This window comes from Coenobita brevimanus, chromosome 19 (assembly GCF_032717465.1).
Source record: "Coenobita brevimanus isolate Jiangsu-jjx chromosome 19, ASM3271746v2, whole genome shotgun sequence".
In the NCBI taxonomy this organism is placed as follows: Eukaryota; Metazoa; Arthropoda; class Malacostraca; order Decapoda; family Coenobitidae; genus Coenobita; species Coenobita brevimanus.
The window spans coordinates 28,395,910-28,406,866 of record NC_136972.1 but is presented as its reverse complement, the minus strand read 5'-3'; the positions used below and the strand labels follow the sequence as shown (position 1 = coordinate 28,406,866).

Below are 10,957 nucleotides of genomic sequence, written 5' to 3'. Positions count from 1 at the left end.
GTAGGATATGGCTGATTAATATCCTTTTGTATGTTATTTATGTAGAGTATGGCAGTGTTAGATGGTCTTAGATAACACAGAACAGGACACAAAGCATAATGAATAAATAAATAAAATACAATAGGAAAAGGTGTTAGTCGAGAATACAGGCCACGAAGTTTCGGTGTATCAAACAGCAAATCATAAGTTTTCAACCAGCACATTATGATCTCCCTCTTCCGAATTTAGCAACATCTCCATCAACCCGCACACCATAATTTTCAATTGACATTTCAACAATATACCGTAAACAGCTTACCAGTAATGTGATGAACTCAGTAAACATACCACAATTTCGTGACCTGATTTCACAATTCTCTGAACACGTTACCTGCAATGACTTTGGGTGTGGCTGGATTTACTGGATATATTTTTGAAGTCTATGCCTGTCAGCGACCAGAATTGTCTACTTTTACTATAATTTCACATTTTATTTATGTTTCGATGGCAGTGACATCACTTTAGTAAAGATGTTACCTCTTAGCTAGTGGTGACGTCATTGTTATACAAGCTAATTAACTCGTTAGATCTTCTGAGCATTTTTTTTTTTTCAATGCCTGTACTCAGATTTTTATTTTATCTGTAGTGTTCTCGACTTGGAAGACAATGGGCCTTCATTAGAATGTAATACCACAAGGGGTTTGAAAATTTGCATCTACCATAATGTTCAAATAATTATTTATACACACTAATAGGAACCTTCCCTATCAGCAACACTGTAGGTATATAAATATATATATATATATATATATATATATATATATATATATATATATATATATATATATATATATATATATATATATATATATATATATATATATATATTGTATAGCATAACGTCCAGTGCTTTTTTGTTACGACGACAGCTACGTGGCTACCACCAATACCTCTGAGACTGGTAATGTTTTTAGAGTTTCCAGCAAGAAATTAAACCTGGCGTATATATCATAGCAGCAAATAATAAACCTCTGTACTCATTCCTTTCAGCATCAGTGAAGTAGTTAATCCTGGGAAGCTGTGTCTAATGGCGTTCAGTGTTTATAATTTTAAGCAGGAAACCATAAGCTTGCTGTACCTATCTAAACAGAAGACAATAAGCCATTCTCCCTTTTTAGACAGCAAATCTTAAAGTTTCCACTACTCATAACATAACTTTCATTCTTCTTTCGTTTCAGCAACACAATGACGTGGCTGACTCTAATACTACTGGGGCTGGTGGTGTTTTTAGTGTACTTAGCCTTCAATCAGCCAGATGCACGAGGGATGCCGCCCGGCCCAAAGGGACTTCCGCTTGTTGGAAACCTCTTCGACCTTCTGTGGGAGGATTCAATCACTTATTTCGCCAGGTAAGTGGTGTGTGTGTGTGTGTGTGTGTGTGTGTGTGTGTGTGTGTGTGTGTGTGTGTGTGTGTGTGTGTGTGTGCACGCAAATCAGACTCTGGCATTAAATGGAATACAAGAATCGTCCCACCCCTGAGAGGGTTAATATACAGGGAGGTCCACATATTACCCTTCATTGTTATTCGATTTTAAGGGATATGATTCAGATAACACATCAATGTGTGCCAAGAAAGCCACAAATAAGGCGCTTTCTTACACCCTCGAGTACTCAGTTTTAATAATATAATTAGTACTCTTTCGACTTAATAATATAATTAGTACTCTTGCGACTCCACTATTCTGACTGATAAATTGATGGCTTCTTGAGAGAGACCGGACTGATCAGAGTGATATGATTTTTTTACTATACGGTATTTGTTTTTACCGACTGTAAATATGTGTATATTGTACTATTAATTAGGGCTGACAGTTGACATATTTGAAATAGTTCCTCCTCCTACTGATCTATTTCTAATATTGATGTCCCCTACATTAAACCCCGTTCCTCGACTGACAGTCACCAGCTGATGAGTGCAAGTGTGCAATATAGAATGGTATTGGGCACTTGCAGTCGATGGTGGTCTGTTGGGCGAGGTTCTTCACTTGTGTACATATTATGTGAATATATTATACCATCTTGCTTAAGTTGTTCTAAGTAGGGCCGACAGCTGACGTATATGGAAATGTTCCTGACTCGTCTGGTTCCCTTTCATATATTGATGTCCCCTATATTAGGTTGTGCCTCGACTGACAGTCACCAGGTGATGAGTGCAGGTATGTAAGGTAGAAAGGCATTACATATCTGCAGTCGATGGTGTTCTGTTAGTCGAGGTATTTTTACCGTTAGTGTAGGTCTAGCTATTTGTCTCTGTAGGATTTAGAATAGGTTAGCGATTTGTCTGTTAGGTGATTAGTTTTAGGGTCTTTAGATTAGGTTTTTCTTTATAATATAAGGTATAAAATATATAAAACCAAGAAAAAAAATAGATAAATAAAATAAAAATTATTATATATATACAGTATGTACGTGTGCATGAGTGTCTGCATGTATGCATGGAAGTGTGTGTGTGTGTGTGTGTGTGTGTGTGTGTGTGTGTGTGTGTGTGGATGTATGTATATATATATGTTTGTATATATATGTATATATGTTTATATGTATATACATATATATATACGGCCTTAATGACCAGGGGCTTCGGTCCCAATGGTTGATAGGCCAGAGAAAAAGAACAAAAAAAATCCACTATTACCCAAAGAAATCTCTCTACAGTACTATGTTTCTTATCCACTTGTCCTTGTTATGACCTGGTGCACCGATCATATATACAAAACTATCTTTTATCTCTCCAGTGTCACTTAAACACAATTATTAATCTACAGTACGAGATAAGGAATGTTGCTATCTTATGGACTGAGAACGTTTTTTTATTGCTATTCTCGCATATTGAGTATGAGTGGCAGGTGTGTGTGTGTGTGTGTGTGTGTGTGTGTGTGTGTGTGTGTGTGTGTGTGAGAGAGAGAGAGAGAGAGAGAGAGATTAATGTTACTCTTGCATGTGAGTGGAAGGTGTGTGTGTGTGTGTGTGTGTGTGTGTGTGTGTGTGTGTGTGTGTGTGTGTGTGTGTGTGTGAGAGAGAGAGAGAGAGAGAGAGAGAGAGAGAGAGAGAGAGAGAGAGAGAAAGAAAGAAAGAAAGAAAGAGAGAGAGAGTTGCCATCTCATGACTAGTTTATTGACATCTTGGTAGACTATTCAAATTAAGGGGATTAGATGCAGCGTTCATTAACCCTCTCATGGTTGGAACAGCTCTGGCACATTCCACTTGAGATCAGACGGTTTTATTCAGAGTGGGCATAGGAGCCTTCAAGAGTCAACACTGGTATCACTGACCTTCTCATCATCGGGACAACTCTAGTGTTTAGTATGTGTTGAGGCGGTTTCATTCATCCAAGAGTGAGAGATGCAGCCCGATAACGTGTTTAAAAATGAGGTTATCTCTCTGTTTACAAATAGAGTTATCATGTACTGTTATCGCCGTGGCTAGACATCTGATTCACTGATTGATTGATTGAAGGATGAGTTATATCTGACCTTCCACTTGTTACTGGGTACACTTTGGTATTTATTTTGGGGTAGTAGTAGTAGTAGTAGTAATAGTCGTAGTAGTAGTAGTAGTAGGAGTAGTGGTAGTAGTAGTAGTTGCAGCACCAGGCTCATCTGAATGTGAACCCAGTGGACTGCAAGACGAAACTGCTCTTCTTCCACACTTCACCATCCTTCTCTTGGGGGATAGGGAGGGGACTAAGGGACGTTTGTATAATCGGGCAGCTCCACCACCCAGTCATATCGGTGCTTCCTCGTGAAGGCGCCCCTCTCCAACACCAGCCCGGTCATTGTACACTCACTAATGACCCCTTTTGCGCTTCTGGGAATGTTAGCTAGTTAAATGAGATTAAAAACCAATCTAATATTTTTATTGGAAAGATTTTATTAGGGAGAGAGAGAGAGAGAGAAAATACCAGAGAGGAAAACTCTGCATGTAATGGAGATGAGGTGTCTGAGGAGCATGTGTGGAGTGACGAGTATGGATCGAGTGAGAAATAATTAAGTGCAAAGGAGAACTGGAGTTATGCGGGAGACGGCTGATCGAGTTGAACAGAGTGTTGCGATGGTCTGGGCATATGGAGAGAATGGATGAAGAGCGACTGGTGAAAAAGGTAACTGGCTCGGATGTTAGAGATGTAAGGCTGAGAGCAAGACCACAAATAGGATGGATGGACAGTGTGAAGAGAGCATTAGATGCAAGAGGGATGCCTGTAGAGCAAGGAAGAATGGCTGCGCGTGATAGGAATGACTTGAGAGAAATTGCGAATGAATAAATGATGACGCAGCCCTGAGGGGATATTCTCCTGCATTAGGTCTGATCAGCTGATCAGGTCAGGTGTGGGTAAGGGGATGGGTCCACTATGATGTGGCAGGGGTAAGCCAGCTCTGCTGTCGGGCCCTGCTGCGGATGTCGTTGATTGCACTGAGCAGTTGACCCTTATGCGGTGTGGTGCTGTGAGGATCTGTCCCTTCTCCCCTTGGGGCTAAGATACGAATAAATATATGTGTGTGTGTGTGTGTGTGTGTGTGTGTGTGTGTGTGTGTGTGTGTGGATGAGTGAATTGGGAGTGTGTCGTCCTGTCTCGGCTACCCTCCTTTCTTTGTGGGAGGCAGCCTAGGTATATATACAGATAGATTATTATTATTATTATTATTATTATTATTATTATTATTATTATTATTATTATTATTTCTATTCTTATTCATATTCTTCGTCTTCTTATTCTTCTTCGTCTCATCCTTCATAATCTCATTCTTCCACACAGACTGGCAGAAACCTACGGGCCTCTGTACAGCGTGCAGTTGGGGTTAAGGCGCGTAGTGGTGCTAAACTCCTCCCAATGGCTGACACAAGCGTTCGTGAGGCAAGGCGATATGTTCAACCACAGGCCTAGGGGAACGGTGCTCAGTTTTATCATGGGCGGGAAAGGTAAGTGCTCCTCTGTGGATCTATCTATCTGTCTGTCTGTCTATTTACCTATTTGTCTGTCTGTCAAGCTGCTTCTCTGTATCTCTGTCTCTCCATCTGTTTATCCACGTTTCTGTCTGTCTGCCTGTCTCTCTATCTGTTTGCTCATGTTCCTCTCACTCAAGTATGGAAGAAAAACGATGCCCCCCCCTCCCCTCTCTCTCCCATACCCTACTCCATCACACACACACACACACACACACACACACACTTCGTTCTTTGTGAAGGCTGTATGACACAACCTCCACTCTGATACTTACTGACCTAGTGTGATGTCAGGGATCCCACCTCGTATCTAATAATAAATGTGTGTGTTTTTTTTATATCTGCCAGTCATGTAAGCTGTGTGTGTGTGTGTGTGTGTGTGTGTGTGTGTGTGTGTGTGTAAATGAGCATGACGCATTGGCAGGTCATTCAGATTAAATATATCTTTTTTATGTGTGTTTTTAGGCTTGTCATTAACTTGAAGGTCTTCCTCTGTTTCTAATATATATTGTACGTATTTCTCTGTATACATCTGTAGCTATTAATCTACAAATCATAGAGGTATATACTATTTTGAAGACGTGTGTAACTTTGCCATCATCAGTGTCACGTTCCCTTTCTCTCCTCCAGGCATCGCTGACGCCGAGGACCGCGTCTGGAGGGAGTCACGACGCTTTACCCTGCACGTCCTCAGGGATTTTGGTATGGGCAGGAGTTCCGTGGAGGCCTATGTCAACAGAGAGATTCATGATTTTATGGAGGTGACGCAGGTTAGTGATGAGGCTTTTTTCTCTGTTCTTTTCCCCCTTTTTTTTTTTCATTTTCTTCCTTGTTCTTTTCATTCTCCCCCCCCCTTTTTTTTTTTTTTTCAAATTTTCCTTCTTTCATTTCTTTCCCTGTTTCCCCTTTTTCTTTGCTTTCCCCTCGTTTTCTTTCTTTACGTTCTCCCTTTTTCTGTTTCCTCTCTTTTGTTTTACCCCCTTTTCATACCTTCTTCTTTTTCGTTCTTTTCCATTTTTTCTTTTTCCTTTTTTCCCCATTTTAGTGCTTCCTTTTTTTCCATTTTTTTTCTTTCTTTTCTTCCCCGTTTTTGTTCTTTTCTTTCCCATTTTTCTTTTTCTTTTCTTTTCCCGTTCTTCTGTTCAGCAGCGTGTCCACGGCAGTATTCGTAACAATTGGGTGCATAAGAGATAGAGTGTTATTAGAGACAGACTGCGATATACTGTAATACAGGGAGCATATAAAGATTGTCAGGCGTGAACGAATTGTTCTAGCTGGTGAGCCTCTTGAGCGTATGAAGAGTTTCGTTTTTTAGGGGACAAATTATGTGCTGCAGGTGGGACTGAAACCAGCTCTGTACCTAGGGTAAGGAGTGGTTAGAGGAAGTTCAGGGAGCTGTTCCCTCTCCTGACATTGAGAGGGCTCTCCCTCTGTGCTCTGGGATCTTTGTATGCGGCATATGTTAGGAGTGTACTGCTGTATGATAGTGAGACCTGGGCAGCAAAAGAAGACATTCGTAGGCTCAAACGTACAGAAAGTTCAGTGATTTGATGAATGTGTAGTGCGTCCTTGAATGCGAGGCCTAGAGGGATTGATTTACGACTAAAAAGCAGAGAGAAAGAATGGGACTGGAATATATCAATGTTGAGATGAGGAGGGATAGATTGAGATGGTTTGGGCATGTGGAGAGGATGAGGGATGACAGTGGGTGCGGAAAGTGAGAAGTGTGAACGTTGGGGGTAGGATTGGGAGAGTCGCTTAGGAAAAGGTATTAGGGGGCTTCCTTAATCAACGAGAATACCCGCCCTGGACACTAGTGTTGAGCATCGTGTGACACTGGGGACCTAGATATAACTTCGATGGTTGCATGTTATAGTCTAGAGTAGTTTCCCTTGTTTGCAACGTTCCATCTGCTCGTTAAAATTTAGAGCACTTATCCTTGTCGCTTACTCTCCTCTTCATCCTCCACACACACAGAAAAAGGTTGGCCAGCCGTACAACTTTCACTACGATCTGGCCACCTCCGTGCTGAACATCGTGTGGCATATGTTCGTGGGTGAGAGGTTCGAAATGGGAGACAAGAACCTGAAGTGGATCGTAGACTCCCTGGAAATGTCCCTAACTTTGGTGGAACAGGGTGGATTTTTGAACTATACGCCGTTTTTGCAGTGAGTTTTTCTTGTGTGTGTGTGTGTTTTTTTGCGTGGATTTCTGTGTGTCTTTGTATTATGTTTTACGTATAATTATGTATGCCTGGGTATATTTGTTTTATGTTTATTTTTAAGTTTGTGACGTTAAGGCGAGAGAGAGAGAGAGAGAGAGAGAGAGAGAGAGAGAGAGAACATGATGCACAAGAACGTGAACATTTTCCTTATTTTCCTGTTCTTTTTATTTCAGATTCATGGGTACCTTCCTCAAACCCAAGGCCTTCAAAGTGGGCTACAATGTTAAGCACCGCCTCGACTACTTCACCTCCCTCATCGAAAAACATAAACAAACCCTGGACAGTCCCGATCGCGAGTTCGACTTCATGTACCAGTACCTTCTCCACCAGCGGGAGGAGCTGCGCCAGGGCAAGACTGACACTATTTTTACCGGTGAGAGTTTGTTTATATCCATCATATTTAGGTAAACGATACTTTCACATCAGCATGGGGTGCTAGTCACGAGGAAGTGCTGTGGAAAGGGTGTAGAACTGTAGTAATGTCTTTTTCTACCACTGAGCTACGTGAAATAAACTGCACCAGGGTGAAGGCAACAGGGCTATATTTCACTCGTCTTCCTCTCTCTCTCTCTCTCTCTCTCCCCCGTCAGATAACCAGCTCATGTGGCTAGTCAGTGATCTGTTTATCGTTGGTCTGGACACCACCGTTACCACACTGCGTTGGTGCTTCCTCTTCCTCGTCAGACATCCGGAGATCCAAAAAAAACTGCATGACGAATTGGATGCCACGATTGGGACTGATAACTTCCCTACGTGAGTATATTGGTGGTAGCTGTGGTACTGTGGTGGGGGTTGTGGTTATGGTGCGCTAGTGGTTGTGGTAGGTGTGGTGATTGTGATAGTTATGGTGATGGTGGTTATGGTTACTGTTCTGGTTTATCTGGTATTTGTGGTGGTTGAGGCATCTTTTAACCTTACAGAAATACCTAATTCTTTTCAGCCTCGTTGATCACCAAACATGGTCAGATTGAAGAGTCCACTTGGCTAGTAATCAAGGCGACTCACCTCGTAACTACAAGGCTCTTCGAATTTCACCTGGCTTCATCTCACACCTTGTCTCTCCAGGTATGAGGACCGTCTAAGGATGCCATACACTGAAGCCTTTATCTCTGAGGTGTTCCGCTTCGGCTCCATCACCCCGCTGGCCTTGCACGGTAACCCAGAGGAGACCACGCTGGGAGGCTTCCGAATCCCCAAGAGGACCTGGATCGTGGGCAACATCTGGGGCATTCACTGGGACCGCAAGGTGGGTGTTGTGGTTGGGTGAGAGAGACACAGGTTAAGGCCTGAACTCTTTACTTCCTCTGACGTTTTTGGCAGCACAGAACCGATCTTCAGAGAGTGTGGGTTCTGTGTGACAAAAACCGCTAGAGAAAATAATGAAAATCTCTGTGTCCCTCCCACCCAACATTTACACTTCTCGTAATGGATCGTCTACTGAGGTGTTTTTCTATCACTTTAACTTGGTCTAGATTTCTGTCCCCTTGTACCTTAATTCGTGTTGGTCAGTGGCAGAAAAATGCACTATTGGTACTGTGCAACCTTTCCATGGTACTCCTTCATGACTAGCACTATATTTTAGCGTTAATTTAATGTACCATCTTTGTATTCAAGAAGGAGAGATGTCAATAGTAGGACAAGTTAGAGGGAAATGGGTATAGACTACTGATTTGTACTCTTTTCACTTTAACTTGGACTAAAATTGCCGTTTCTCCACCCTGAATTCACCTTCTTTATTCATTTTACTCAAACTTGGCCCAAAATTTCCTCCAATTTGAATTCACCTGGTATACTCTTTTCACTCCACCTTGGCCTAAAATTTCCATCACTCCATCTTGAATGTTAAGCTGTGGCAATTGATTAACGGTAGAATACTCTTGTGATGCTAGTTATGAAAAAAACAGTATGGAAAGGATGCAGAGCTGTAGCCTTGTGTTTTCTGCCACTGAGCTACGTAAAATAAGCTACAAAAGGACGAAAATCTGGACCAGGTTAAGGTGAAAAAAAAAAAAATAACAGTTCTGCCTGGAGGTTTAGTGGTTACGGCGCCCCAGAGTCATGGCCTTGCAGTTTTGATCCCCTGGAGGTGATTGTATAAATTTTCTCAATCACGCAATGCCATCAGAAGCAGGGTGGTGATTGATTCTTAACTATATGCTGGACTTTGATACCCTGGCTTCGAACCTCAACACCTTGAAGGGGATCATATGAGACTGGCTGTTAGCACTGTACATAGTGTATGAACAAGTGATGAGTGGTGGCGATCAGTGCACCGGACGACTACTTGCCTGCGGTTATTGAGTCTGCTCGGCCAATAGCAACAACTGTAATGATCATATATGAAACTCTGAATTGTATACATCATTCTCATACTGCAAACATTAAGTTTTACATACAACCCACACTTTATATTTTCTTATATCTATCTATACAGTATATTTATCTATTGTCAGACGCTTTAATTCCGTAAGGGGTGACCACAAACAAATCACCTTCATGTCGCCCTATCCCCCGACATTTCACTGCCGTGCTCCCAGCTCACACCCCTCTCAAATACCTCTCCACTCGATCCCTCCATCTCACCCTTGGCCTCACCCTCCTTCTCCCCCCCTCCACCTCACTCGCATACACTCTCCTCGTCAGTCTCTCGCCCGCCATCCTCTCTTACATGATTAGTTAATTGTATACGGTATTTTTTTTTTCCTTCGTAGGTGTGGGGAGATCCAGAGAGCTTCCGACCAGAACGATTTATTGACGAGAAGGGTCAGTTTGTACGCTCCGAGCACGTCCTTCCATTCTCTGTTGGTACGTATGAGATAGATAGATAGACAGATAGATAGACAGAGACAGACAGACAGAGGGAGGAGATGAGAGAAGAGAATGGTAAGGTAGGAAAGAGAGAGAAAGAGAGAGGGGGGAATAAGGTGAGAGAAGGAGTGGTTTGGTACAGAGATAGAGAGAGAGAGTGAGAGAGAGAGGATCACAGTGAGATACATTATGCGCAAGTAAGTGAATATATTTTGTGTAATTCATTTTGGCCTAATATCTTTCCATCTTGAATACGCAGCTGTAAAAAGTCACGAAGAAGTGCTATAGTGAGAGAGCCAAGTATTAGCTTATTTTGTCCCTGAGCTGTGGGAAATAAGATCCAGAAGCATAAAAATTTCAGCCATGTTAAGGAGGCAGATCATAACAGTGTCCTCGCCTCTATCCACACAGGGCGAAGGAACTGCCTAGGAGAGTCCCTGGCCAGGATAGAGACCTTCCAGTTCCTGACGGCGACGCTGCAGAAGTATGAGTTCAAGGTCCCGCCCGGCCATCCACGCCCCACCACCTCCTTCAGCTGTGGCGTCACCCTCAACCCCAGGGAGTTTGAGGTGATGCTGATGGAGAGATCGGCGAAGGCGGGTTAATCTCAGAGAGGCGTTCCATCAGTCTGTTTACCTTTTTCTTACACACACACACGAGGTTTTCCACCAGCTCGTCTCTTCCACTGATTTGTCTCCCTGTTTCTCATTTTTTCTTTAATATTTCATCTTTTTCATCAGTCCAAATTCTGTCCTTCTTTCCCATTGATTTATCTCCCTGTTTCTCATTTTTTTCCTCAGCCTTTCATCTTTTTCGTCAGTCCAAGTTTTGTTCTGTTCTTTTCTGTTTATTTGGCTCTGTATTCCCTATTTTTTTTTTTTATTCAACTATTCGTCTTTTTCGTCAGTCCAAGTTCTGTTTTGTTTAGTATTATTTTAGTGGAGAGGT

General features: G+C 42.2%; 1 protein-coding gene across 1 annotated transcript; it reads left to right on the top strand.

The window, feature by feature from the left end:
• Window positions 1–1,224: 1,224 nt before the first annotated feature.
• Window positions 1,225–10,614, top strand: LOC145391656 (cytochrome P450 2U1-like). The gene is made up of 9 exons (XM_080266204.1): window positions 1,225–1,388; window positions 4,790–4,953; window positions 5,608–5,747; window positions 6,955–7,145; window positions 7,375–7,574; window positions 7,792–7,954; window positions 8,267–8,447; window positions 9,913–10,006; window positions 10,421–10,614. Exons 1-9 carry the CDS (start codon window positions 1,225–1,227, stop codon window positions 10,612–10,614), a joined length of 1,491 nt encoding a protein of 496 aa, XP_080122330.1.
• Window positions 10,615–10,957: the final 343 nt, after the last annotated feature.